The 27,893-nt window shown below is 57.9% G+C and overlaps 2 protein-coding genes across 4 annotated transcripts in view; one reads left to right on the plus strand and one right to left on the minus strand.

Annotated features, from left to right (window-relative positions):
* ACAD9 (acyl-CoA dehydrogenase family member 9) overlaps nt 1–24,660 on the plus strand; it is a 39,143-nt gene extending 14,483 nt beyond the window's left edge. The window contains exons 3-18 of one of the 2 annotated variants that reach the window (XM_018038241.1): nt 9,305–9,406; nt 12,356–12,462; nt 12,996–13,096; nt 13,939–14,017; nt 15,050–15,224; nt 15,757–15,830; nt 18,883–18,958; nt 20,175–20,245; nt 20,434–20,553; nt 20,999–21,127; nt 21,949–22,028; nt 22,437–22,563; nt 22,751–22,828; nt 23,246–23,374; nt 23,946–24,018; nt 24,256–24,660. In XM_018038241.1, the coding sequence (XP_017893730.1) occupies nt 9,305–9,406; nt 12,356–12,462; nt 12,996–13,096; nt 13,939–14,017; nt 15,050–15,224; nt 15,757–15,830; nt 18,883–18,958; nt 20,175–20,245; nt 20,434–20,553; nt 20,999–21,127; nt 21,949–22,028; nt 22,437–22,563; nt 22,751–22,828; nt 23,246–23,374; nt 23,946–24,018; nt 24,256–24,356 (1,622 nt within the window). In that variant the 3' untranslated portion in view covers nt 24,357–24,660. The remainder of the gene's footprint in view (nt 1–9,304; nt 9,407–12,355; nt 12,463–12,995; nt 13,097–13,938; nt 14,018–15,049; nt 15,225–15,756; nt 15,831–18,882; nt 18,959–20,174; nt 20,246–20,433; nt 20,554–20,998; nt 21,128–21,948; nt 22,029–22,436; nt 22,564–22,750; nt 22,829–23,245; nt 23,375–23,945; nt 24,019–24,255) is intronic. The other variant, XM_018038242.1, reaches the window with a different exon arrangement.
* The window catches only part of KIAA1257 (KIAA1257 ortholog), a 32,827-nt gene continuing 28,316 nt past the window's right edge, over nt 23,383–27,893 (minus strand). The window contains exons 12-15 of one of the 2 annotated variants that reach the window (XM_018038240.1): nt 26,685–26,849; nt 26,160–26,360; nt 25,939–26,089; nt 23,383–23,632 (exon numbers count right to left, since the gene is read on the minus strand). In XM_018038240.1, the coding sequence (XP_017893729.1) occupies nt 23,418–23,632; nt 25,939–26,089; nt 26,160–26,360; nt 26,685–26,849 (732 nt within the window). In that variant the 3' untranslated portion in view covers nt 23,383–23,417. The remainder of the gene's footprint in view (nt 23,633–25,938; nt 26,090–26,159; nt 26,361–26,684; nt 26,850–27,893) is intronic. The other variant, XM_018038239.1, reaches the window with a different exon arrangement.

Genomic DNA, 27,893 nt, shown 5'->3' on the forward strand with positions numbered 1-27,893 from the left:
AATGGTCTAGCGGTTTTCCCTACTTTCTTCAATTTGAGTCTGAATTTGGTAATAAGGAGTTCATGATCTGAGCCACAGTCAGCTCCCGGTCTTGTTTTTGTTGACTGTATAGAGCTTCTCCATCTTTGGCTGCAAAGAATATAATCAGTCTGATTTCGGTGTTGACCATCTGGTGATGTCCATGTGTAGAGTCTTCTCTTGTGTTGTTGGAAGAGGGTGTTTGCTATGACCAGTGCATTTTCTTGGCAAAACTCCATTAGTCTTTGCCCTGCTTCATTCCGCATTCCAAGGCCCAATTTGCCTGTTACTCCAGGTGTTTCTTGACTTCCTGCTTTTGCATTCCAATCCCCTATAATGAAAAGGACATCTTTTGGGGGGTGTTAGTTCTAAAAGGTCTTGTAGGTCTAGATAAAACCATTCAACTTCAGCTTCTTCAGCGTTACTGGTTGGGGCATAGACTTGGATAACTGTGATATTGAATGGTTTGCCTTGTAGACGAACAGAGATCATTCTGTCGTTTTTGAGATTACATCCAAGTACTGCACCGGTCACATCCACAGCTGGGTATTGTTTTTGCTTTGGCTCCAACCCTTCATTCTTTTTGGAGTTATTTCTCCACTGATCTCCAGTAGCATATTGGGCACCTACCGACCTGGGGAGTTCCTCTGTCAGTATCCTATCATTTTGCCTTTTCATACTGTTCATGGGGTTCTCAAGACAAGAACACTGAAGTGGTTTGCCATTCCCTTCTCCAGTCGACCACATTCTGTCAGACCTCTCCACCATGACCTTTCCAAGAGGGACCATCTTTTAATTTTGTGGCTGTGGTCACCATCCACAGTGATTTTGGAGCCCAAGAAAATAAAGTCTGTCACTGTTTCCACTTTTTCTCCTTTTATTAATGTTTGCCATGAAGTGATGGGACCTGATGTCATGATCTTAGTTAGTTTTTTGAATGTTGAATATTAAGCCAGCTTTTTCATGCTCCCCTTTCACCCTCATTAAGAGTCTCTTTGGTTCTTAATTTTCTACCGTTTGAGTGGTATCCTCTGCATATCTGAGGTTGTTGGTATCTCTCCCAGCAATCTTGATTCCAGCTTGTGATTCATTCAGCCTAGCATTTCGTATGATGTACTCTGCATAAAGGTTAAATAAGCAGGGTGACAATATACAGCCTTGTGCTCCTTCCCAAGTTTTGAACTGGTCCATTGTTCCACGTCCGATTCTGTTAATAACTGTTGCTTCTTCTTGTCATTTAGTTGCTAAGTCATAGCCGACTCTTTCTGACCCCTTGGACACAGCATGCCAGGCTTCTTTGCCCTTCACTATCTCCTAGGGTTTGCTCAAATTCATGTCCATTGAGTTGGTGATGCCATCCAACTATCTCATCCTCTGTCTCCCTATTCTCCTCTTGCCCTCAGTCTTTCCTAGCTTCAGCGTCTTTTTCCAATGAGTTGGATCTTTGCATCAAGTGGCCAAAGTATTTGAGCTTCAGCATCAGTCCTTCCAATGAGTATTCAGAGTTGATTTCCTTTAGGATTGGCTGGTTGGATCACCTTGCAGTCCAAGGGACTCTCAAGAGTCTTCTCTAGCACCACAATTCAAAACCATCAGTTCTGCTTCCTGACCTGTATAAGGTTTCTCAGGAGACAGGGAAGGTGGTCTGGTATTCTCATCTCAGGAATTTTCCACAGTGTTGTAATCCACATAGTCAAAGGCTTTAGCATAGTCAGTGAAGCAGAATAGATGTCTTTCTGGAATTCCTTTCCTTTTTCTGTGATCCAATGAATGTTGGCAGTTTGATCTCATTATAGGGGATTGGAATGCAAAAGTTTGGATACCTACCAAATGTCAGTTAATAGGTGGATGGATAAACAAATTTTGGTATATGTGTATGAGGAAGTACTGCTCTAAGTCGCTTCAGTCGTGTCCGACTCTGTGCGACCCAATGGACAGCAGCCCGAATACAGTTGAATAGCCGTAGCCACCTCTTGCCCACTCCGCCCCCAGCTTCTGGAAACCACTAGTCTTTTCTCCCTTTGTCTGTTTTGCTGTTTCGAAAGCACTGTATCAGTGGAGCCGTAAGGGGCCTCCAGCAGCAAGCAGCGTGTGCAGACTTTGGGCGGATGGGCTCTTCCTCTCTGCGTAACTCTTGCGTAAGTTGCGTCAGTGGGCTGCCCTGTGTCACGGCTCAGCTGCTTTCCGTGCGGCTCTTCCTCTCTGCGTAACTCTTGCGTAAGTTGCGTCAGTGGGCTGCTCTGTTTCACGGCTCAGCTGCTTTTCGTGTCGCAGAAGGCAACGGCACCCACTCCAGTACTCTTGCCTGGAAAATCCCATGGGCGGAGGAGCCTGGGGGGCTGCAGTCCGTGGGGTCGCGAAGAGCCGGACACGACTGAGCGGCTTCACTTTGACTTTTCACTTTCATGCATTGGAGAAGGAAATGGCAGCCCCCTCCAGTGTTCTTGCCTGGAGAGTCCCAGGGAGCCTGGTGGGCTGGCGTCTGTGGGGTCGCACAGAGTCGGACACGACTGAAGCGACTTAGCAGCAGCAGCAGAGAACCTGATGAGTTTTCCCCACGTTTCTCTCGGGGCTCTTTGAGCTCCTTGGATCTCCGTGTTCCTGGTGTCTATCAACTTCGGCCTGTTTTTGGCCATTAGGTTTCCCTAAACTCGCTTCGTCACCAGCCATAGTGCATCCCCGCACTCGCTCCTCCCCTTTGGAGATTGTACATAGAGAGAGCGATCTGCCTGAGGCTGTCCCACAGCTCACTGATGCTCCGTTATTTTTTTGTCTTTCATTCTGTATAGTTTTTATTATTAAGTTTTCTGTTCACGAATTTTTTTTTTTCCCTAGTATTTGATCTGCTGTTAATCTGACCCAGAGTTTTTCATCTTCAGCAGTCTTTCATCTCTGGGCAGTTAGATTTGAATTTTTTTCCTTCTCTATCTCTCTTGACTGTGCTCATATTTCCTTCTGCTTTTCTGAGAATCAGGAACTTAGTTACGAGTCTGTGATACTCTTGTCGGCTGTCATCCCTGTTATTTCTGGGTCGTGATCAGTTCGCTGATTTTTCATCCTCATTTGCTCTCATGTCTCCCAGCTGCTTCATGTGCCTGGTAGTCTTTCTGTCGGCTGTTGGCCCTTGTGGATTTCAGTTTGACCCGTTCAGGACTTGCTTCTAAGTGTTAGAAGGCGCAGAGCAGCCTGGAGGGCAGTGCTTCTCAACATTTTCATTCGGTATCACTGCCCCCTCACTCCCCGTCGGCCTAATCGCATCCCTCTGTGGCACTGCAAGAAACTGCTTCTTCATTTATCTGGTTGTGGCTGCGCTGGGTCTTCGCTGCGGTGACGGGCGTCTGATTGTGGCGGCTTCTCTTGTTGCGGAGCACGGGCTCTAGGCGCGGGCTCAGTTACTCCGAGGCGCGTGGGATCTTCCACACCAGGGACTGGACCTGCGGCCGCCGCATTAGCAGCGGGTTCTTAACCACTGGGCCGCCCGGGAGGTCTCCCGTTGTGAAACTGTAATGCCGCACCCATGCTGTGCCTGTGTCCGTCCCTGTTAACAGGGGTTGCTGTCCTTTCTGCCTGTTTGTGTTTTGCTTCCCTTCTGCCAGAACCAGCTTTCGCCCCCAGGGGGCGGTGTTGCCCTGCTGGGCGTGCGCGTGCGCAGGCCGGTCTCTCCCGCTGGTGACCCTGCCCTTCTCCGCGTCCTCAGGACGCTGTATTCTAAGGCAGCCTGTCTTTGAGCACTTTCTTAAAGTCGAGCACACCCTGGCACGCAGCCCTGCACTCCCGAGTACAGCACGCGTCACAGCCCCAAGCCTGAATCCATGTGCCTTCTGAGAGCCCCAGACTGGGAGCCACCCAGATGTCCTTCAGGTGGACAAGCTCCCACCCACACGGCAGGCCGTGGGGCAGTCGCGCCAGATCAGAGAGGCCAGACCGACAAAGTGCTGTGTGCTGCCACGTCTGTAAAACTCGAAAGCGCAAACAAATCCATAGACGAAAAGATGGGTGGCTGCCTGGGGATGGAGACAGAGGGAAGGGCTGATCACAGACGGACACCGGGACGTGGGATGGAAAGGTTTTTGTTGCATGTGGGGGCGGGTTCATGGGCAAACAGACCTCAGAACTTAAAAAGTTATTCTCTGTGCAGTTTATTACGTGCCAATTATAGACACCAGTAAAGTTGTGAAAGTGAAAAAGTGAGGGGTTTGCACTCCATTTGGGAAACCGATATTTCTCACTAGAGACCCATGTGTATAAAAATGTATACGCATGGCTATGCCTGTTTTGATGGTTTATAATAGTGGTGACGTTTACTTTGTTGGCAGCTTATGGGAACACTTGAACTTGACTCACGAAAGTCTGCACTCACAGACCTAACGCAGAGACGGTTGAGTTTTCCTTTGCTGACCACATGTTCATAGTCGACAGACTGACTTGTCCTCAGAACCTGTGGACTCTGGGGAAAGAGGGTGGTTCGGAACTCAGGCTGGGTGCAGAGACTGCCTCGAGTCTGGTGTGCCGCCAGACATTTCAGGACAGTAAGGGCACTCACTCGTGTCCTCTTACTTCCTGGAGGCGCAGGTAGTAAATCAAAAATTCAAGTCGAGTAAACGCCTTCAGGAGAGTTTAGGGCTCACGAGTGTTTAGTTGTAGCCGTTTTATGCAATGAATACGTCCAGATCAAGAAATAGAACGTTACCTATACTGGTAATTTGTTCTTAATGTTGGAAGGCATTTTTAAGGTTAACTTAATGTATCATGGCATCCGGTCCCATCACTTCATGGCAAATAGATGGGGAAACAATGGAAACAGTGACAGACTTCATTTTCTTAGGCTCTAAAATCACTGCAGATGGTGACTGCAGCCATGAAATTAAAAGACACTTACTCCTTGGAAGGAAAGCTATGACCACCCTAGGCAGCATATTAAAAAGCAGAGACATTACCTTGCCAACAAAGGTCCATCTAGTCAAGGCCATGGTTTTTCCCGTGGTCATGTATGGATGTGAAAGTTGGACTATAAAGAAAGCTGAGCGCCGAAGAATTGATGCTTTTGAACTGTGGTGTTGGAGAAGACTCTTGAGAGTCCCTTGGACTGCAAGGAGATCCAACCTGTCCATCCTAAAGGAGATCAGTCCTGAATATTCTTTGGAAGGACTGATGTTGAAGCTAAAACTCCAATGCTTTGGCCACCTGATGCAAAGAACTGACTCACTGGAAAAGACCCCGATGCTGGGAAAGATTGAAGGCAGGAGGAGAAGGGGACGACAGAGGATGACGTGTCTGGATGGCATCACCGACTCGATGGACACGAATTGGAGTGAACTTCGGGAGTTGGTGATGGACGGGGAGGCCTGGCGTGGTGCGGTCCATGGGGTTGCAAAGAGTCGGACACGACTGAGCGACTGAACTGAACTGAAAAGCAACAGAATTAACAAGAAGGGTAAAGAAAAGTGGCCCAAGGGTGAAAAAAAGTAGAAAGGTTGCCAGGAATGTGTGTTTTTAGCTTAAAAAGCTTTAAATGGAATGACATTTTATTAAGGGGAAAGGAAGTAGGTCTGACTTAAGGTGGCTGTTTCAGAGCAGGCAAATAAAGGGATGAATATGGAAAGTGAAAAAGGCGTGTGGAAAGTGGACCCCAGGAAAAGCAGGGTGCATGGTACAGGTTATCTTGAGACATTGAACTGCCTTTGAAACCTTTTCCAGCTGCTTTGGCTAGTGAAACATAGTGCTTAGTTACCCCTGTTTTTGTTAAACACAGTCAAGACTAATTTATTTTGAAAATAAGGTCGGCCCGTTGAACACACAGCTTTTCTGTGTTGACTCTTATTCCTTAGAATAAGTTTCAGACTGGATTTCCCAAAGGCCTCTCGGGGCCAGGAGAGCCGCGCCAAAGGTCTGCTGCCAGGCGCTGTCTGGGTGTCTCTCTAGAGGCCTCCAAAGTGCTTTGAGATTTCTGTAGACAGTCCTTTATTTACCTTATAAGGCTGTTCAGAACCCAAGTGTATCTAATTTCTGTAGAGACAAGGAAGAGAGAAAAATGTTTTACTTTTACTCACAGGTGTAAATTACCAAATTGTTTTAAACCATAAGTAGCTTGAAGAGAAGAGCTTCTTTGTATCTGAAAACAAAGATTAGAAGCCAGTAGTATGTCAGACCCTGATGCTGGGAAAGATTGAAGGCGGGAGGACAACTCAGTGGATGTGAGTTTGAGCAAGCTCAGACAGTCGGTGATGGACAGGGAGGCCTGGTGTGCTGCGATTCATGGGGTCGCAAAGAGTCAGACTGAACAGCAACAGTGTGTCAGACAAAAATTCATGAGAACTACAATCATCCCATGTAATTAACCGGCTCTGTTGTCCTTGCCTGATGATTGAAGATGACAGTGACATCGATGGTTTTGAGAAATTGGTGAAGTTTCTGTTAAGGCCTGAAGGATCTGTCCAGGTAAGTGCCTTGAGCACTGGAGGCTGTAGAAAGTATACTCCAAGCGGAAGACACATTTTTACCCTTTTTCTTTTTTCATTGTAAGGGCGTTATCCCTGCAATGGAGGAAGGCTTTATCCCATTTAAAAAAAAAAAAAGGTTTGTCAGGGAACCAGCAAAGGCCAAGTGGCTGTCTTGGATTTCCCATAGCCCTGACTGTTTGATTTACAGTCATTGTTTATTCATTTTAAATTAGCTGGTTTAGGAGTAGACTATTGTGTTTTAAGGACAGCAAGAGAGCAACAGTCTGACAATAAGGGGTTAATTTTTTAAAAAAGCAGAATGAGCTTTACCTACATGTGCCATAATCGTCATAGATCATTGGGAAATAGTAGCTATTTTACCAAAGTAACAAAAGGTTTTAAAGGTAAATACAAATCACTTAAAGCCAAAGAAATTCACAGTCTGTTATCAAAAGCTACATTCTGAGAAAACTTTGTTCTCTTAATAGAGAAAGTTCCAGTCTGGTACAGGCTCATATTCATCGTGTAATAATAGCTATTCACTTAGTCAAAGTAGCAACAAAAGGCTCCACCACCAGTGAGTGGTACAGCATTCATAAATGCCTGCAGTGCCCCAGTAATACCGCGCTACTGCTGATCTGCCCTGTGACGGCTGCCAGCGTTTGCCTTCTGTATCGAGGTGCTCCTGTGTTGGGTGTATGAACGTTTGCAGTTGATACATCTTCTCGGATTGAGCCCTTGGTCATTATGCACTGTCCTTCCTTGCCTCCTGCCACGTCTTTATTTTAAAATCTGTTTTATCTGGTATCAGTATTGCTACTGCAGTTTTCTTTTGATTTCTGTTTGCATGGAATACCTTCTTCCAGCCCCTTCCTTTCAAAGTCTGTATGTGTCCCTCGGTGTGAGGGGAGTCTCTTGTAGACAGCATATATTGGGTCTTGTTGGTTAATCCGTTCAGCCCATCTGTGTCTTTCGGTTAGAGCATTTAATTCATTTACGTTCAATGTAATCATCCGTCTGTATGTTCCTATTACCGTTGTCTTCCTTGTTTTGGATTTGTTTCTGTGGGTCTTTTTCCTGTTTCCTGCCTAGAGGAGTTCCTGTAGCATTTGTCCTAAGGCTGGTTTGGTGGTGCTGAATGCTCCTGCTGCTGCTGCTGCTAAGCCGCTCAGTCGTGCCCGACTGTGCAACCCCATAGACGGCAGCCCACCAGGCTCCCCCGTCCCTGGGATTCTCCAGGCAAGAACACTGGAGTGGGTTGCCATCTCCTTCTCCAGTGCACGAAAGTGAAAAGTGAAAGTGAAGTCACTCAGTCGTGTCCGACTCTTCGCGACCCCACGGATTACAGCCCACCAGGCTCCTCCGTCCATGGGATTTTCAGGCGAGAGTACTGGAGTGGGGTGCCGTTGCCTTCTCCGGCTGAATTCTCCTAGCTTTTGCTTATCTGTAGAGCTTTTGATTTCTCTGTCAAATCTGAGTGAGAGCCTTGCTAGGAACCGTCGTCTCGGTTGTCGGTTTTCTCCTTTGGTCACTTGAAGTATATCCTGCCACTGCCCTCCCTCTCTCTCCTGCTCCTCCCTTCCAGCCTGTCTTCCAGCCTGCCTGTTCGTCTTCTGCCTCAGGTTTCCTATTTATTCTCCTTGTGGTGTACTTTTTGCCTCAGTTGCTGTTTTGTTCACCAGTGTTTATTTGTCCTGTAGTTTTTCTAGGTCCTTAAACATTTCTTGTATTTTCTCGATGCAGGCCTCCATTCTTTTTCCGAGTTCTTGGATCATCTTTACTAGCATTACTCTGAATTCTTTTTAGGTAGGTGGCAGAAAAGTTTAGGTCCTATAAATTCTAGTTGCTGCAGTTTTATGCAGGGAATCACTGTGCATATTGGAAGTCCTTTGAAGTGCAGTTCTTGCTAGGCTAGTGAGGTACAGTCAAACAGAAGTGACCTTGGTTAGACAGTTTCCAGTTTTGAAGTTTCTGTTGCTGGTGTCATAATATACAATATTCAGTTCAGTTCAGTTCAGTCGCTCAGTCATGTCCGACTCTTTGTGACCCCATGAATCGCAGCACGCCAGGCCTCCTGTCCATCACCATCTCCCGGAGTTCACTCAGACTCACGTCCATCGAGTCCATGATGCCATCCAGCCATCTCATCCTGGGTCGTCCCCTTCTCCTCCTGCCCCCAATCCCTCCCAGCATCAGAGTCTTTTCCAATGAGTCAACTCTTCGCATGAGGTGACCAAAGTACTGGAGCTTCAGCTTTAGCATCATTCCTTCCAAAGAAATCCCAGGGCTGATCTCCTTCAGAATGGACTGGTTGGATCTCCTTGCAGTCCAAGGGACTCTCAAGAGTCTTCTCCAACACCACAGTTCAAAAGCATCAATTCTTCGGTGCTCAGCCTTCTTCACAGTCCAACTCTCACATCCATACGTGACCACAGGAAAAACCATAGCCTTGACTAGACGGACCTTAGTAGGCAAAGTAATGTCTCTGCTTTAGAATATGCTATCTAGGTTGGTCATAACTTTTCTTCCAAGGAGTAAGCGTCTTTTAATTTCATGGCTGCAATCACCATCTGTAGTGATTTTGGAGCCCCCCAAAATAAAGTCTGACACTGTTTCTACTGTTTCCCCAACTATTTCCCATGAAGTGATGGGACCAAATGCCATGATCTTCGTTTTCTGAATGTTGAGCTTTAAGCCAACTTTTTCACTCTCCTCTTTCACTTTCATCAAGAGGCTTTTTAGTTCCTCTTCACTATTAACAGGCGTAAAATACAATTGTTCTGTTTATTTCTGTTTGTATAAATGTGGCTTATATGTTGTTTAATCAAAATATTTCCTCTTGGCAGTGGACTCTCGAAAAATTGACCAGGAGGGAAAAATCCCAGATGAAACTTTAGAGAAACTGAAGTCCCTGGGGCTTTTTGGAATGCAAGTCCCAGAAGAATATGGTGAGTAAAAGGAACCACCACCCTCCTGGTTCAGCTTTCAACAAAGCCTTCTGTATTTGTCCATGAAACAGTTATGTTCCGGGAAAGGTGGCCTTTGAAAACGCATTAAGTCCAAGGTCGGGCTGCAAAAATGCTGAAATTAATCAAACTGCCCTTTGTCGGCTAAATTCGGGGGGCTGGCTGGTGAGTGTGCGGCCTGGTGAAGGGGCTCTTTGGCAGGAAAAGCTAGTGGGTTCTGTGCTTCTCCCCCTCCCCCCCCGCGGGGGTGTGGGGGGGGTGCGGGAAAGGACTTGCAAGGTGTCTGCTCTCTGCGCTGCACTGGGGAGGAGGGGAGGGTCTCGCCCCTGGGCAGGCTGATGGCAGCGCCGTGTCTGGCGGAGGAGCGGCCCCAGGCCATCAGTGCTCTGTGTCTGAACATTTCAGAGGGACGGAACACGGTCCCGTGTGGGCACCGGCCCAGACCCGGCCCAGTGTGCACTCTCGGGACCCTTTCCCATGAGCATGGCCCCCCGCCCTCTGAGCCCTCCCCCGAGCCCTGGCTGGGGCAGCCTCCAGCTTCGTCAGCTCGGGGCCGCAGGTTTGGGTTGGAGAGCTGCTGGGGCTGAGAGCCGGGCACGTCCGTGGCTGTGAGCACAGTGTCCACGCCAGGGGGTCATTTTGCACAGCGAGGCCCAGACGCTGGTTTAGCTCCAGGGTGAAAGTGCAGTCCGCTCTCCCCACCCACCCCCCACCTCGTAGTGCAGGGTGGGGACCCAGGCTGGAGCGGCTGCAGTCTGAGGCAGAGCCTGAGGTTCTAGGACAGAGTGCTGCACCTCGGCGTCTGGAGGCATGTCTCCATCGGGGGATCTCCGCTTCTCTGTGTCTGTAGCCGTGTTGTAAGCTGTTAGAGGGTATCTCCTACTCGTGTCCCGTTGAGTACCTCCTCCCACATTTCCAAATGACAGTAATAAAAGAAGGTACGGTCTATGGAGGAAACACGACCTCATCTCTGCAGCTGCTCCGCTGCTGGCGGGACGTGGCCCAGCCTCGGGCGCACCTGCAGCCTGTGGCCTGTGCCCTCCCCAGGCCTCCAGGCCCGGCGGGGTCCCCGGCCCCGGGGAAGTGTCTGTGCCAGGCGGGGGCAGCGTCCAGTATTAGAACAGAGCAGGAGGCTGAGCCCGAGCGCAGTGGTTGGCCTGATGTCAGCTGCGGAAAGGAAGTGTGTGGAGGAGAGCTGCCAGACGCAGCCGGCTTGGGGATGGTATCTGCTTCCCCCAGGGTCTTAAAGAAAGCACTTCCTGATTCAGGAGAAGTCATTGTTTCCTCCCCGCAAGTTTGTGTGAAACTTGAATACGTCTTTTTGTGCCTCCTTTATGCCAGCATGTGTGTGTGTGTGTGTGTGTGTGTGTGTGTGTGTGTGTGTGTGTGTGTGTGAGACTGCACAGCTCCATCCCTTACTCTGCTTTATAAGCTCCTCTTGAATGTGAAAATGCTCTTTCGTGAGATCGTAAGATGGTCACATTTGGAACTATTTCATTTTCTTTCTTTTTTTTTTTAACTCTTCCTTAGGAAATTAAGGCAACTACCACCTTATGTTCACCCCCCAGATAGTTTTCAGAAATGTCCCCGGTGTGAAGCATTCTGAAGTCTGGTTGGAACTCTCTGTGCCCAGTTCTCCTCCCTGCCCTCAGCCCCCGCGGTCTCACCCACCTGTCGCCTATCCCTGCTGTTTGTCCCCTGCCCCTGGTTTCACTGATGCCTTCTTGAAGAAGGCTTCCCTCAGTGCTCCGCTGGTAGAGAATCCACCTGCAATGCGAGAGACCTGGGTTCAAGTCTTGGGTTGGGAAGATCCCCTGGAGAAGGGATACGCTATCTGCTCCAGTATTCTTGAGCTTCCCTTGTGGCTCAGCTGGTGAAGAATCCACCCACAACGTGGGAGACCTGGGTTCGATCCCGGGTTTGGGAAGATCCCCTGGAGAAGAGAAAGGCTACCCACTCCAGTATTCTGGCCTGGGGAATTCCATGGACTGTGTATAGTTCACGGGGTCGCAAAGGAGTTGGACACGAGTGAGCAACTTTCACTCTCTTGAATAAAAGTGTCACTTTTTTTTTAAGAAGCAAAATGGACATCGGTATATGAAACAAGTAGGAACAAAGTGTCTTGAATGACAGGTGGGGTGGGCACTGCGGCAGGGTGCTGGCTTCCCTGGGCCCCCTGAGCCGGGGGACACTGTGCCCCTGCAGGGGCCTGGCCCTCCCCGTGCTGCAGAGGAGAGGGCGTCCTGAAGGCGCCCTGCCCTGGGGCTGTGCGCGGGCCCAGAGCCCCCTCCACCCCTTGCTTCATCTGCAAGAGGCACTTGAGGCCGCCCACCACCTCTGGAAGGTGAAGGTGAGACGCAGGACACACACGTTCAGTGGGGTTTGGTTTTTACTGCGCTTGTCCTTTCGCTTCTGAACGGTGCTGTGCCTCCCAGGGGGCGTCTGGCAACACTGGGAGACGTGTTTTATTGTCAGGCCTGTGGGGCAGGGGGGACTATGGGCATCTTGTGGGCAGAGGCCACGGATACAGCTCAGCACCCTGCAGGGCCCGGGGCACCCCTGCAGCGCCCGCAGGCTCAGAGGCCTGCCCAGACGCCGCGAGGTCCTGGGGGTGGCCGCGGAGCACGGTTCACGCCCACAGAACCCGGGGTCTGTGACAGGTGTTCACAGCATCTCAAGTGACTTTCTGTCTGTAAGGACTTTGCTTCTGTATTAAAGCACGCATCTGCCTGCGCTTGTTATAAAGCTGGAAAAGGTCTGGAAGGATGTAGTCAGAAATTCGCTGACTGATAAGTTAGTGGGTGGCTTGTTTTCTTTGTAGCTGTCTGTTGTGTTCCTTATAAAATGGTGAGCGGGCTGTACTTCACGGAGCCTTTTCTGGGGGGAATCTGGGGCTGGAGAGTAAGCGAGGCTGTTCTGTTCCTGCCCTAGGTGGCCTGGGCCTCTCCAACACCATGTACGCGCGGTTGGGGGAGGTCATCGGCCTGGACGCCTCCATCGCTGTGACTCTGGCGGCTCACCAGGCCATCGGCCTCAAGGTCAGCGTGTGGGTTAGTGGGGCGCGTGGGGGGACGGGGCAGCTGGCTCCTTTGGTTTCCTTTGGGGAAACCGCCTCCTCCCCATCGCTATCCCTCCAGGCCCCAGTCAGAGTCAGAGCCTCCCTGGAGCCTGCCTGCGCCTGATCCCTCCCTCCCTGGTTTGCTCCCTCGGGGCCTGGGCGTATCCGCCTTGCAGTTGGTGCCTGTCCTCCACTGGACTTGGAGCATCTCAGGGCAGGCCCCCGGCCCACAGCTCGGTCCTTGGGTGGTTTTGCTCGGCGCAGGGAACGAGGGGGCTCCGGCCACCCAGCTGAGCAGTGCAGAAGCTGCCAGGGAGCCCGAGTCCCGCCCCAAAGCTGTGGCGGGCCGCCTGGCCTGTCCCCGTGTGGGGGCTCTCTGGCCGCCCAGCAGCTCCCCATGTATTTTTTGGGGCTGCCAGCTCCGGGCGGCCCCCTTGTGTGAAGGGAGCGTGTTCTGCGAGCCCGTGGCGCCCGCTCCCCTTGCTGCCGCTGAACAAGCCGTGTGTGTCGCAGGGGATCATCTTGGCCGGCAGCAAGGAGCAGAAGGCCAGGTACCTGCCCAGGCTGGCGTCCGGGGAGCACGTGGCCGCCTTCTGCCTGACGGAGCCAGCCAGGTCAGCCCCACGGCCCCCCGCAGCCTCTCTGCCTGTCCGCTTCCTGCTCTCATCTTCACCGCCCTTCTCCTCCCTGGTGACCCTGACAGATTAGAACAGGCCCGTCAGCTCCTGTTCTGTAACCGTTTTATGCTTTGCAACCCTCCTTATCGGCTTTTCCGGAGGCTCAGTGCTCACTAAAGAACCCACTTGCCAATGCGGGAGCCCCAAGTTCCATCCCTGGGTCAGGAAGATCCCCTGGAGAAGGAAACGGCAACCCACTCCAGTGTTCTTGCCTGGAGAATCCCAGGCACAGAGGAGCTTGGGGGCTATAGTCCGCGGGGTCCCAATAGAGTCGGACACAACTTAGTGATTAAACAACCACCCTCCTTATATTAAAAAAGCATTCAGGCGTCACAGTCACAGCGACTTTCAGACTGTGTGGGGTGGGTGGAGTCATCCGCACTGTCCAGGCTGTGGGCTGAGGTTCAGCAAGGGGGAGTCATCAGCCCGGAGTCTCAGCTGCTGTGGACTCAGAGCTTCCGACGGCAGGCCGATCTCAGAGCTTGGCACTGTGTGAATCTGCCTGTCTCTGCTTAGGCCTCCCAAATGTCCTCACAGACACAGTTTCACCCGAGGTGATAAAGTGGGATTGGCCAAACCCACCTTGCCACCTGTTTTTGTAAATGAACTTTTATTGGAATGTTCCTGCTCGTGTACACATTGTCTGAGCCTGCGAAGCCGACTGCATTTATTACCTGGCCCTTTAAGAGCTTGTCAGCTCCTCTGTTCCACTCTGAAACTTCCTCTGGGGGCCCTGAGGATGCTTGTCTGTTCCCAACCACCTGTGTCTGTCACCGCAGTGGGAGTGATGCCGCCTCCATCCGGACCAGGGCCACGCTAAGCGCAGATAAGAGGCACTACGTCCTCAACGGCTCCAAGGTACGGCTGTGTGGCCTCCGTGGCCGGACCTTCAGCGCACTCACTGGCCACGTCCCAAGCTCCAGGGGTCGTCGGGGCGGACACACCACCCTTTGACCGTCTTCCTTTGTTGGAAGAAGAAGTGGGCTCAGAGAGGCTCCCTGACCCACCCCTGTCCCGTCCGCCTCGAGGCAGGATAGGTACCCAGGCGTCCCAGCCTCAGAGTCTGCGGGCTTCTGGAGGGCCACCCACCTTGCTGAGCTGTACTCATGGGTCTGTCTTCTAATTTTCTCTACTACACGGAATTGAAGCACACACGCGTGTACTGCTGGGAACGTCCGCAGCTGCCTCCTACCTTCGTCGCTGCCTCGGTTGTGCCGCAGCTCTGGGTAGTGGCTGGGGCGGGCTGGGTGCGACTCTGCAGGGTGGTCATAGCACCGCTGGACACGGAACACGTGATGATGGCTTCTGGGCGTCCCCGGTGGCTCAGTGGTAAACAGTCTGCCTATGGTGCAGGGGCCACAGGAAACATGCATTCAGTCCCTGGTCGGGGAAGATCCCCCGGAGGAGGGCAAGGCACTCCACTCCAGTACTGTTGCCTGGAGAATGCCACGGACAGAGGAGCCTGGCGGGCAGCACTCCATGGGTCACAGGGAGCCAGACAGGACTGAGGCAGCTGAGCACGATGACTGCTTACCGTCTCCATAGCACCCGTGTTTTTCTGATTGTCTCATACCTGTTCGGTGTTTTTTTTTTTTCCCCCAAACAAGTTGCTTGAATCAAAATCCAAGTAAGTTCTATGCAGAGCCATTTATCAAGGAGTCTCTCCCTTTCCCCACCGCCTCCTTCTACTTCCCTCCCCACCCCAAGGTGTCCTGTGCTAGAACCAGAACTGCCACACACACGCACCGCACACACTCACACAGAGACCCAGACACCCACGCCCCTCCAGGGAAAGCCTCGCTCTGCTGTCGTGCGCTGTGATGGGCGGCCGGCGCCGACAGGCGGCCTGGAGTCGTCTGCTTTCTCTGGAGCCCTGCTTTCTTTCCTCAGGTCTGGATCACCAATGGGGGACTGGCCAGCGTCTTTACTGTGTTCGCGAAGACGGAGGTCGTTGATTCCGACGGCTCCGTGAAGGACAAGATCACAGCGTTCATAGTAGAGAGAGACTTTGGTGGCGTCACCAACGGGAAACCCGAGGATAAGATGGGCATCCGAGGCTCCAACAGTGAGTGGCGCTGTGCGCGTGTGCGAGAGATGAAGTGTGCGGCCCACGCATGTGTGTGCGCGTGTGAATGTGTGGCAGGAGATGTGTGTGCATACATGCGTGTGTATGTGAGAGAAATTGTGAGAGAGGAGGGCGGTGGTGACTCCCAGGTGAGGCTCCTGCTGCCCGGTGGGACGCCCAGCCTCAGGGGAGGCCGGGCTGGAGGGGTCCTGGTCACGGGGCTCAGTACCTCAGACCCCCGTCTTCCCCCCGGGGCCCCCTCCTCCTTCACTCCCTCCTCCTCGCCCAAGCCCGCCTGCAGCCCAGTGGGCACTTGGTTCGCTTGAGGCCAGTGTCCTGGACGTGGCCCTTGGCCTGGCCAGAGCGGCCACACGGTCCTCATGGGTCCCTCAGAGGCCGAGGGGCTCAGCCTCTCAGCTGCCTCGGCTCAGGCCATGGGGGCTCTGAGCGAGTGAGCGAGCCGTGTGGCCTGCATGCGGGCCGGGGGCCGAGCTCTGGGGCCGCAGCTGAGCTCCTGGCCAATGTGTTCCAGCCTGCGAGGTCCACTTTGAGAACACCAGGGTGCCAGTGGAGAACGTCCTCGGAGAAGTCGGAGGCGGCTTTAAGGTGCGTTGCCTGCTGCCCAGGCCCATGGAGCGGAGAGAACTGGGCTCCGGGTGTCCCCCGCCCGGCTGGAGGCCTCGTCTCCCTGGGACGGGCCGGGTTCCTGCCTGCAGGTCTGGGAGGGCAGCCCGTGGAGGGCAGGGTGCACAGGGCGGGGTCCTGAGTGTGTGCCCTGATTCTTTTTCTCTTGGAGTTAGATTGTCTCATTTTTTCGTTGACAGGTAATTCACGTGGCAGAATTTGCTGTCTCCCGCATGCTCGCTGTGGTGGTTTTCAGGATGGTCACTGGGCTCAGCGCCCCACTCTGGGTCTGACTTCGGGACGTTGCCGTCACCCCAGGAAGCAGCGCCACGCCTTCCCCTCCCGGCGCCAGCCCCGGCCGCCGCTGCTGTAGCGTCTGCTTCTGTGGACCTGCCTGCTGGGGTGTTCCGTTGCGTGCAGTCTGCGTCGGGATTCTCTCACGCTCTGTAGCCGAGTCCCAGAGGTGTCGGGTGAACGGACCACATCGTGTTCACCTGTCATCAGCTGGGGACGCCTGGGTTGGTTCGTTTTCAAGCCATTTGAGTCGCACTGCCGAGAACGCTCATGTGCATTTGTGTGGGAACACTGCTTGCTGTCCCGCTGGGGGCACGGCTAGAGGAGCGCGGGGGCGCAGGCTGACTGCACGCCGAGTGCTCTGAGGGCCCACCGGGCTCCTGCACGGTGGCTGCCGTTTCACGTTCCCACCAGCAGTGCGTGGACCTGAGGGCCCCAGGTTTTCCACATCTTGCCAGCTGGTATGCTCGTCCTGTTGTAAGTTTTCAATCTGGCCTGGGGTAAAGTGTCTTCACCCTGGGGGAAGCTGCCGCCACCTGGCCTGTGCATAGGGGTCAAAGCAGGACTTCCCTGGCCTTACAGACGTTAAGAGACTCATCTGAGGGCACCAGCCAGGCCTCAGCACCCGGGGAGTGGAGCAGAGTGGGGGAGGGGGTGCAGGGGGGCGTCCTGTGCGGCTGCCACGCGGGGAGGGCCCAGGCTCCCTGAAGGCCGTCCCGGAGACGCCGTCCACTGTTGACATCCCTGAGTTCACAGCGCTGAAATACTTGTGCACGTGTAAGAGATGATGGCGGCATTTCTTGCTCACCAGCGAGCCCTATAGTCTTCACTCGTGAGGGAGTGTGGCTTCCTGAGGTTGCGAGCTGCACGGCGTTGCCACGTGTGCTGAGATCAGTGCCGGCCCCAGGCCCCCACGGTCTCTCGCCCTCCCTACTTGGCGCCGCACTGTGTGGCCTGTGTCCTTGCACGCGTCTTGCACACTTGTCCCATTGCCTCCTGAGTTTGATGCCGAGTCCCCCAGGTCGGGGCCTGAGTGTTTGAGGTTCTTGGGCTGTGTTGCCACGTTGCCTGCTGGACAGTTGAGCTGCCATGAGGTCTCTGCCCAGCCCTTCTCAGCGCAGCATTTAAAGGATTTCTTTTCCACTGTGTTGGGTGAAGAGTGATGGTTTTAACACAGAAGGAGAGAGATTTCGAAAGCCCTGCTTTGTGAGGAGTGGGGTTATCCACCAGTCAGCCTCAACACTGTAAAGCACGAAGCGCTTGCGGTGATTCCAGAGATGGAGGGTGGGATGACCACAGGCCCGGGGAGCGGAGGTTCCTGGGGGAGCAGGCAGCCGGCCTGTGGGGCAGGGTGCTGCAGGAATGGCGTGTCTGGGATCTGGAGCAGGGCTGTAGGCGAGCCAGCCCCGCCATGGGAAGGTGACAAGGCCGCAGGATCCGGGTCGGGAGGGAGGGATGCCTGGGCCCAGGAGCCCCTTCAGGTCGGGCAAGCCCTCCAGGCTTCCATCATCCCCCAGGATGTCGTAAGTGAAGTTCAGGGTAAACTGCAAAGGGGCCATGAGGGGAGCTTGGTCACGATCGTGAGCTGGCCTCCAGGAGCCCAGTGGGAAGATTCCAGGACCCCAGGTGGGGAGTCGCTTCCCCTCGTAGTCCCACGTCCCGAGACACAGGAGGGCTGACGTCATGACTCCGGGGCCCAGGGCCTGTGTGTCACTGTGCACTGGGACTTAGCCGGGCTGCCCACCCCAAGGCCAGCTGCCGTGGACTCACCTGCCAGGACCCAGTCTGTCACCCAGTAACTGGAGCAGATGCTTCCAGTCCCCCCAACCCCATAGGATCTGTGTTGAATCTCCACTCAGTGTATTGAGCAACTCATCATACATTCAAACTCAGAGGCACGTTTGCTTAATCTGAGTCACCTAGGTGAGCATCTGCACGAAGGCATGTCACACGCTGCCGCCCCTGCCTCCAGGCCTCCGCCTGGGGCCCCCAGCCTTGAGAGAGGCAAGCAGGCCCCAGGCCCTCTTGGGGCTTCGTGCCGGCACCCACTGGGTGTCTGGGCGCCCTCCTCCCCACCTCCCGACACCCCCCACTGCACTGTGCTCCCCTTTAGTCCCCAGCCCACCACGCGCTGCCTGCTGCCCGGGGCTGCAGTGTCTGTGCCCCTTGGGGCCTGCAGGGGGCGCCTCCCCGGACCCGGCCTCTGGTGCCTGGGTAGCAGTGTGTCCACTCGCCCCTCGCTGTAGGTCGGGAGTTGGGGTCAGAAGAGGACGGAGGTCACCGTGGGAACTGGAGGCAGGGAGCACTTCCGTGGTGGAAGGGTGGGCCCTGCACACCAGGCAGGGGCTGGCACCGCCACGGGCTCACCACTCGGAACCTCAGGCTCTTCACCCCTTAAAGGGGCCCTGACGCTGAGGCGCGCCAGGAAAGTGAGGCGCTGGAGGCAGACGCCCAGCTCGTCTCAGCCCCGGCTCCCTTTGCCCTGAGGCACGGAGGGCGTCCCCTTCCTTTCTGGGCTGACTGCACGGATGGCTGTGAGCATCGCAGTGACGACAGCCTGGTCTTGAGGGGTGGGGCCTGTGCTTCCCGGCCCAGGGCGCTTGTCTCCTCCGGGCACTCCTGTGGTCAAGAAAGCCTCTGGCCGAAGTGGACGAGGCTCTCGCGTGCTGTGCCCCCAGGGCCCTCAGTCTCCCCAGCCAGGCCCCCAGGCTGACCCGCGCTGGACCCCCTCTCCCTGCAGGTGGCCATGAACATCCTCAACAGCGGGCGCTTCAGCATGGGCAGCACAGTGGCCGGGATGCTCAAGAAGCTGATCGGTGGGTGAGTGGGGACACCTGGCCCCATCCTGGCTCCCCATGCCCCCGGGTGACAGGGCGGGCCGCTGCTGAGCCGGCCCCTGACAGCCCGTCCCGTTCAAGCCTGGGGTCCGGGCTTGATCCAGAAGGAAGGGTGCACAGAGGCAGGCCTGCGGGGCCAGGGTTCAGGTCCCAGCACACATGGGATGGGGTGGCACGTTCTGGGGGAGGTGAGGGCTGCTGAGCGAACGAGCGAACGCAAGCTGGACACCCGCAGGCCTGGCCATGGTGCTCCACGGGGGTCCGCACGGTGGGGGTGGTGCTCCACGCCTGTCTGCATGGTGGGGGGTGTGGTGCTCCACAGCTGTCTTATGGGGGGGGGCGGGCGGTGAGGTCAGGTTGGGGACCCCGGTCTCCCGGCCTCTGGATGGTTCCTTTTTTCTAGTATGGTCCCTGAAACCCAGACCTCCTTCCCTTTGCCAGTGAAGTTAAAACAGTCCACTAGGATCTGGGGGGCATGAAACATCTCTGCTGGCTTCACTTTGCCGGAGGGAAGTGGCTGAAGCTGAGGCGCAAGCATGCCAGGGGCTGCTCAGGGCGGGGCACTCGGGGGCATGCTTTGGAGCTCAGGGCAGGGCTGGTTTACGGAAGAGGAGACCCAGGCTCCCAGGGGGCAGTGATTTGCCCGAGGCCTTGCCCCCGTCAGCCTGCACGCTCGGGGCCCATCTCCCTGAGCTGAGCTGCCACCATGGCCCTGAGCCCGTTTGGACTCTGCTGCCTTGTCTGGAAAGCTTCTCAGGACGAGAGCTTCGCTCTCACGCTCAGAAGCCATGGAGCCCCTGGGATCCGGGAGCGTGGCAGCCCGTGTGGGAGCCCCTGGGATCCGGGAGCATGGCAGCCCGTCTGCGGAGTGGTGGGAGGGGAGCTGTGGGTGCTCTGTGCCTTCAGAGCTGGCCTGGGACCCCAAGGCACACCCGGGCCACGGGCTGCCCTCCTGGGTGTGAGCCCCTGCGCGCAGCCCCGGCCTAGCGCCCCTCTGTCCCCTACCCCGGGCACCGCTAAGAGGGGATGGGCACGGCTCCCTGTAGACGCCGGAAGGCGGGACTGTGACATCCAGGGTGTTCAGTCTCAGGGGACCCGCCTCTCGTGGTTCCCGTCTGAGCGCGCATGGGTGATGACTCAGGAAAGCATTTCAGGACGGTGGGAAATTGTTTTTGATGCCTCCACTCTCGCTCAGGAATGACCGCCGAGTACGCCTGCACCAGGAAACAGTTCAACAGGAGCCTCAGTGAGTTCGGCCTGATTCAGGTGCGGAGGGGCGAGGGCTGGGCGGGCAGTCCCCCACGCGGGCACTGAGAGCCTGCCCTCCCAGCGGGGCTTTGGGGCGAAGACGAGCTTGCCCCCGGCTTGGCGCTCCTGGCCCCGGGCTCGCTCTGCGGCTTGGCAGGCCTGGGTCTCTGTGCAGCAGGTCTTGACTGTTCTTTTGAACACTCCAGGAGAAGTTTGCCCTGATGGCGCAGAAGGCCTACGTGATGGAAAGCATGGCCTACCTCACGGCGGCGATGCTGGACGCGCCTGGCTTCCCCGACTGCTCCATCGAGACTGCCATGGTGAAGGTACTGGACAGCAGTCCAGCCATCCTCCCCGTCACTCAGCCGCTGCCTGCGTGTTGACGCGGCAGCCACGCCAGCCGCCCCGGGACGCCGCTGGGAGCAGAGCGGCAGAGGCACAGAGCCCCCCTGGGCTCCTGGTGGGCTTTGTGCCAGGCTGTCACCAGCTGACCGCTGATCATGGTGGAAGGTCTGCCTTGTTCTAGCTTATGGCCTTTCTACGTTTCGGTGTCAAAATTGCCTTTCATGAGTATTTGGCCAAGGCAACTACCAGCGTGTCCTGTGGTTTCGTCTTGGGTGGCAGAAGTCAGTTCGGGGCCACCAGTGAGATGACAGGCAGGGCCCCTCCCTGGGCCGGGGTGGCCCTGTCCCGAAGCGCAGCTCTCCGCCTAGGCCTCCCCATGCGGCTCCGCCGGCGGCCTGTGCTGACCGTGGCCCGCATCCGCGGCAGGTGTTCAGCTCCGAGGGCGCCTGGACGTGCGTGAGCGAGGCGCTGCAGGTGCTCGGCGGCTCAGGCTACGTCAGGGACCACCCATATGAGCGCTTCGTGCGCGACAGCCGCATCCTGCTCATCTTCGAGGTGAGCCCGCTTGGCCCGCTGGCGCAGGCCTCTCCCACCTGCCTGCACGCCCCTCTGCAGAGGGCGAGGGGGTCTGCAGCTCCCCGGGTCCCCCTGAGGGCGCGCCCAGGGAATTTGCTGCCGTGAGCTCACAGGCTGCCCAGGACTGCTCTCCCGAGGCCCCTCCTCTGCCTGGACGTGACGGTCCTCCATGGCCGGCGGGGTGGTCAGCGGGGGCGCAGGGCCCTCAGTGTGAAGCCCAGACTGCCCGGGATGGGCTCAGGTCAGCCTGGAGGCCGCTTTGCGCCTGCCTCCTCTCCCAGAGGAGCCTCTCCTGGGGACAGCCTGGTGGTGTGGCCTCAGTCCAGCCCTGCCCCTCTGACCCACGTGCCACCAAGCGCGACGGGCAAGCCGCCGCCGAGTCTGCCTTCCCGAGGACCCACGACTCAGGTTGCTGGGGGTGGGGCCCTGTGGGCGTTGACACCCGCTGCCAGGGAACAGCCATCTCCTTCCCAGAGGAGCTAGGCCTGGACCAGAGTGGCCGCCGACCGCTTGCTGTGTCCTGGGTCAAGCATCCCTTGCCACCAGGGGCAAGCTGCCTCTCCCTTAAAGAGACAGAGTTGGGGAAAGGAGTGACTCCTGCAGGGTGGTCATTCGTGGGGCAGGGCCCCCGGGGAGCTAGTCATGGAGTGGGGCAGGGCCCCCAGGGGGGCAGGAGCCTGCCTGCCCCCTGGGCCCCTGTGATAGCCCTGCTCCCAGCTGCTTCCCGAGGGTTAGCAGGCAGCAGCATGGCCTAGCTGGCCCCTGGGAATGGCCTCTGACCTGGATGTCGTCGGCCCCAGGGAACCAATGAGATCCTCCGCATGTACATCGCCCTGACAGGCCTGCAGCACGCCGGCCGCATCCTGACTGCAAGGGTCAAGTAGGTGCTGCGCCCACCACCTGCCCCCCGGGACCCCCTGCCCAGCAGATGCCTGTGCTGGAGCAGCTGGAGGAGGGGACCGCCCCTTCCCAGGATGGGGCTACAGCCTGGTGGGGCTCAGCTGACTCCTGGGCTGCGGGGGGGGCGGGGATTGGGGGACGGCTGCCCAGGAAGCTGCCAGGGTCCTACCCCGAGGTCACCCTGTCGTCCACCCCCACGGCTTTTACAACCAGGGCGATGAGGTAACCCTCAAGACAGTCACCCTGGCATCTCTGGCTGCTCCCGACAGGCGGGCCAGGGGAGGGGCAGGGCGCGGACATAAGCTGGAGCCGCCATGGGTGCCCTGAAGCCGGGGGCAACGGGAGCTGGTCTTGGGGGCCCAGCTCACAGCGCCTGTGCTCTCTGCAGGGAGCTCAAACGGGGCAACGTGACCACCATCATGGAGACCGTCGGCCAGAGGCTTCGGGACTCCCTGGGCCGCACCGTGGACTTGGGACTGACTGGGAAGCTTGGAGTTGTGCACCCCAGCCTTGCGGTGAGTGGGCCCAGCGGGGAGCCGGCCCCCCATCAGTATGTCTGTCCCAGAAAGAGTGTGGCCGGGGCACTGGGGAGGACCAGTCGGTCCACGGGACCCCAGGCGGCCGTCTGCACCGTCGCGGTGGGGGGAGGGCCTGGGCACCACAGTGGGCATTGCCAAGCTAAGCCCTCCCCTGGCCCGGCAGGACGGTGCCCACAAGCTCGAGGAAAACGTGTACTACTTCGGCCGCTCTGTGGAGAGCCTGCTGCTGCGCTTCGGCAAGGTGCATGGGGCTGGGAGGCTGGCAGGCGAGCATCGGAGCCAGCGGTCCAGCGGGTGTCCACCCCAGGGCCCAGGCCTGGTCACCTTGGAGGGCTGGGGTGCAGAGTGCGGCTGGCTGTGGCTGCCTGCCCTGTGGGCCACTCAGCTCACCAGAGGCAGGCGTGGAGGAACCCTTCCGTGGGCACCTTCCAGTTGGCGAGAGGCCCCCTGAGGCCGGGAGGGGCAGCCCCACGTGGCCCTGGGTCTTGAGAGCTGATCTGTGGCTGGAGTGTTGGAGCTCCGGGCTCTGGCCTCAGCCAGGTTCTGGGACGTGTCTCCGCCCACACTTGGGGCGTAGAGTGAGGCGCAGAGGTGGGCCCTGCTGAGGACTGTGGGGCAGGGGTCCCAAGGGCCACGTCTCCCCCGCCTGTGTTCCCAGACCATCGTGGAGGAGCAGCTGGTCTTGAAGCGAGTTGCCAACGTGCTCATCAACCTGTACGCGATGACGGCCGTGCTGTCCCGGGCCAGCCGCTCCATCCGCCTGGGGCTGCGGGACCACGACCACGAGGTGAGCCCCCCGCCTGGGCCCACGACAGTGCTGCGGCTTCCTCTCACTGCGCTTTACTGAGGCCTGTGGGTTGGGGGGGTGCAAGCCCGTGTCCCGGCGAGGTGAGCGTGCGGTGCCCTCCCGATGACCTGGAGCTGGGGGAGGTTGGCGAGGTTGGCAGCGTTGCCAAGTTGTGGCCGTGGCAGGGGCCGGCACTCTCCGCTCCAGCGGACGGTCTGTGCTGCTCAGGACGCGAGGCTGCTGCCTTCCGCCTTCCTGCTGGAGAGAAGAGGGGGTAACGGTCGGGGTCCCGGGCCCAGGCGTCCTCTGTGTCTGCACGCATCTGGACACGCTCTGGCCCACGGCTTCCGGGTCGGGACGCCCCTGTGCTGAGGAGATGTTGAGTCACCTCCCGGGGGTAGGGCTCATTAGAACCTAAAGCCACGGCTTCCGAGCCCGGCCGCCTGACCCGGCAAGGTGCCCGCCTGGGTAGACAGACAGGGCTCTTGGGAGTGCGGAGGTCGGGCTCCAGGGTGGGGCTGTGCTAAGCAGGGCCCCCGGCAGTCATCCTCGGGCACGTTGGTTCTGGCAGGTTCTGTTGGCAAACATGTTCTGCTCAGAAGCTTATCACCAGAATCTCTTCACCCTGTCTCAGCTAGACAAACGTGAGTGGGTGCTAGGCTTGGGGGGTGGGGGACCCGGCGTCTGCTGGGCAGCAGAGGGGACGACACGCGCGCCAGGCCCGTGGGCACGGACGCCGAGGTCGCGTGCACCGTGGGGAGAGGCCTGAGCCCCCGGGGCCCCTCCCCACACGGCGCTGCTGCCTTCAGGGCCCCTCCCCAGGGCGAGCTGCCCTTGTCGGAGAGAGCGCTCCAGCAGCGTTCCTCCTGTCTCCTGCGTAGATTCTCCAGAAAACCTGGATGAGCTGGTCAAGAAGGTGTCCCAGCAGATCCTCGAGAAGCGGGCCTACATCTGCACCCACCCCCTAGACCGGGCGTCCTGAAGAGGGCCCGTGTCCTCAGGGCCGCCGCCCCAGACACACCCACAGCGGCCCGAAGGTACAGAACTTGGTTTATTACAAACTGACCATTTCTCTTCTTCACCCGACGGGCCTTTCCTGGGCCCCCGACCTCTGGGCACCGCTGCTAGACGCGATCTCGGCCTGTGAGTGGACGTGGGGTGAGCACGGAGCTGCTGAGACTCACCGGCTCAGGGGGCACTCGGAGGAGGCTGGTGGGCACATGTCCCAGCACGGTGCATACATCTGTGAGGCTGCATGTTCTCCAAGAAACAGCTCGAAAACTGCATACGTGTCGTTTGTTTTAATTTGGAACGAAAGGCGCTTAGAACATGCACCAGGAAGCGTTCAGCACAGCTTGTCTGCCCTTCGAGTGTGGGCAGTCTAGACACACGTCTCCTCTGAGCCAGCCTTGAGTGGACAGAGCTTGATCCTCAGGCCTGCCGTCTGGGGCTGGTTTCCAGGGCCCTTGGTCCCCAGCATGAGGGCTGTGCGCCTCGGCGCTGGGCTTGCTTGGGTGACAGCAGGGCTGTCCTGGGGCTCCTCGGCCTCTCCTTGAGCACAGCACCGTCTCCCCCGGCTCGAGCTGGCCTGGGTCCGGGCCCCCGTCTCCTCCTTGCTGACATCCTTGTTCCGCACGCTCACCTGGCAGGCTTCAGGCTCTGGTCTCGCCCCTGGGTGGTTTGTCCAGAAAGCTCACCCTCCACATTGCCTTGAGGCGTCCAGGCTTTCCTGCTCAGGTGGGGCCGAGCGAGCGCCCAGAACCCTGACAGCCTCTCTCCCAAAGGTCCGACCTGGGGCTTCATGTGGAAGTCGTTTCCAAAGCTGTGAGTGATTTGCGGGCGAGGAGGCGCTCTGCCCAGGATGGAGAGCTTGTGTCTCCTGCGTGGAGCCGTCAGGAGGGGCCCGGCTGCACGGGAGCCGGCCCAGGGCCCGCTCCGTCCCTGCAGTGTCCCCATCCCTTGCGGGGCTGTTCTCACTGCATGGGGGTAGGGGGAGCACGCTCCTGCCCGTGCACCTGGGGACCTCGTCCCCGAGGGGACAGAGAGCTGAGGCGGGCCTTCCCAGGCTGGGCCACCCACGTGACCCTGGGCCAGGGACCCCCGACAGGGAGCGGGGGTCTTCCGAAGCCCAGAGCCTGGGGGGTGCCGGCCCCCACGGCGTGTCAGCACGCGCTCCTGGTGGCAGGCTCCATCGCCAGCTGCCCGTGGGAGCGCAGGAACAGAGGAGACCCAAGTGACCCAGCCTCCTGGTCGCCAGACAGTCAGCTCTCTCCCTGAACAAAGGTTCTGGCTTTGTTAAGTCACACGTTTTTGGCTCTCCCTCAGCCTATAAATGCTTGTGGTCCCTCCTCAGGTACAAGGGGGTAACGAGGACGCAGAGGGGTCGTCGTGGCCCTTCCTCTTGGAGGGATGAGTGGCTGGGTCCGAGAGGGCCCCGGGGAGCCTCTGGAGGCAGTCGTGTCCTCTCATTGCTGAGAAGGCAGACGCAGAGCAGAGCGCGGTGTACCACCCAGAGCCCGGCCTGTGGTCTGCCGGCCCTGGCTGGGCCGAGGCCCTGCTCTCACCTGCCCCGGGCTTGGGCGCGGGTGGAAGCTCCAGGAACGCCGGCGGCCGTGCGTACAGGTTGAAGTCCTGGTGGCGCAGGTCCCAGCCCCACCTCTCCCGCTGCAGCACCGGCTCTAGCAGGTTGGCGAACAGGGCCTTCTCCCTCCACTCCTGTGTCGGGAAGCAGCAGGTCAGGGGAGGCCCCGCGGACCCCCGCCCGAGCCCCACTCTTGCCACCCACCTCCGTGGCAGCGCTGATGGGCGGCAGCCCCAGGGGCTGGGTCGTGCCCATGGTGTGGAGACCCGCCGTCTGGAAGCCACTGGGCGTGCGCCAGGCCTGGCGGGACTCCCTGCGGGCCCTCCTCTCCTCCTCCTCCGGGTCCAGAGGCCCCACTGTGGCGGACAGGTACTTCTGCGAATACGTGAACCTCCTGCCCGGCTCCTGTGAGCGAGCGCAGATGGGCAGGCGTTGTGCCCCGGAGTGGGCCAGGCGGTAGGGCCCTGTCCCCTGGGTCAGAGGCTGCTCCTGAAGCAGCCAGTGCTAGAGGGAAGCCTCGGCCCAGGCAAGGCCAGGGGCCCGTGGCCATTCACAGCCACACGCGGCTGGGAAGGCACGGGGCCCCAGCTCCCGCTGTAGGTGGAGGGTTCACATTTAGTGGGAACACAGCCGCTCCCCCTGCACCATGCCGGCCACGGGGTCTCCCACCACCCCGCGCTGCCCGCAGTGGGCACGCTGGGCTGCTCTGGGCCCTGCACCGTCACTCACCTTGGCCATCTCCCGATACAGCTCCTTCTTGGCCAGCTCCACGGAGTTCAGGGTCTGGATACTGTAGTTATGCACGGTGCACGTGCTCGGGGCCGAGACCCGCATCACCCTCGCTGCAGAGCTGGGAGGCTTCCTGCCGACCCGGGAGGCCGCCGAGATGTTTCTCTGGAGAAGGAGACGCCGGTCATGCCCCATACAGGGCGCCTCTGCAGCTAGTGGGTGTCAGCGAGGGGACCTCTGGGAGGCAGCCACACCCTCAGGTTCCCAGGAGCAGTCTGGAGCCCGCCCAAAGCAAGAGACACAGCCCCGCCATCCACACTGGAGATGAGTGGACCGCAGCGGGAGCCGCGGGCTGGGCCTGCGGTCTAGTCTCGAGAGGCCTCAGCATGGCTGTGAGCCACACACGCGGGCGGGGGCCAGCGAGCGCCTCGCGGGGGGCATCGCGTCCAGCGTCCAACTGTGCTCTCGGTGGCGGGCCCGGGTGCACTGGCCTGTCTGCACCAGGGAAACGGCAAGCCCCCTGCTCAGCCTTACCCCAGGGCTGGTGCGTGGGTGATGACCTGACACCAGGGGTCCTGCCTGTGCTCCTGACCCAGGGTGGGAAGCGGACAGTCGCCTGGCGGGTGCAGACAGTGGCCGCAACTTCGTCTGGGGGCCTGGGGCTCTCCGCTGGCCTGGGCCTGACGGGAGTGGTGGAGGCCCGACTGCCAGCTGGAGTGAGCAGTGCTTTGTCATGGGAAAGGCCACACGTGGAGCCAGGTGGCTCAAAGGGGCAAGACAAGGAGGTAAGATCAGGATCACAGTCATTTAGCAACACCAGGTGAAGATGTGAGCGCTGTGCGGCAGAAGTTGAGACCAAAGCAAAAATACTGGCCGTGGAAGCCTCGGGGTCGAGAGGAGACGAGTGGATGGGCCACACTGCCGCAGCGGCATGGCTGCAGAGTGAACTGGGGAGCTGGGAGACCAACCGGTTCCTCCCCGAAAGGCAACCTCGGATAAGAGGGTAACAGTAAGGATCCAGAGCGTGGAGGCTAGAAACATGCGAAGCGGCACCGAGAGGCAGAAAGGAGGGGCTGGGGAGCAGAGGAAAGGCCGCAGAAACGGCGTCGGAGCCCACACAGAGGGTGCTGCTCTGGACCCAGGATTAAAAGCCCGAGGGGAGGATGGGAGGAGGGGGCGCGCAGGCGTGAGAAACGTCGCGGGGCAACA

The sequence above is a fragment of the Capra hircus genome, chromosome 22 (genome assembly GCF_001704415.2).
Source record: "Capra hircus breed San Clemente chromosome 22, ASM170441v1, whole genome shotgun sequence".
NCBI lineage: Eukaryota > Metazoa > Chordata > Mammalia > Artiodactyla > Bovidae > Capra > Capra hircus.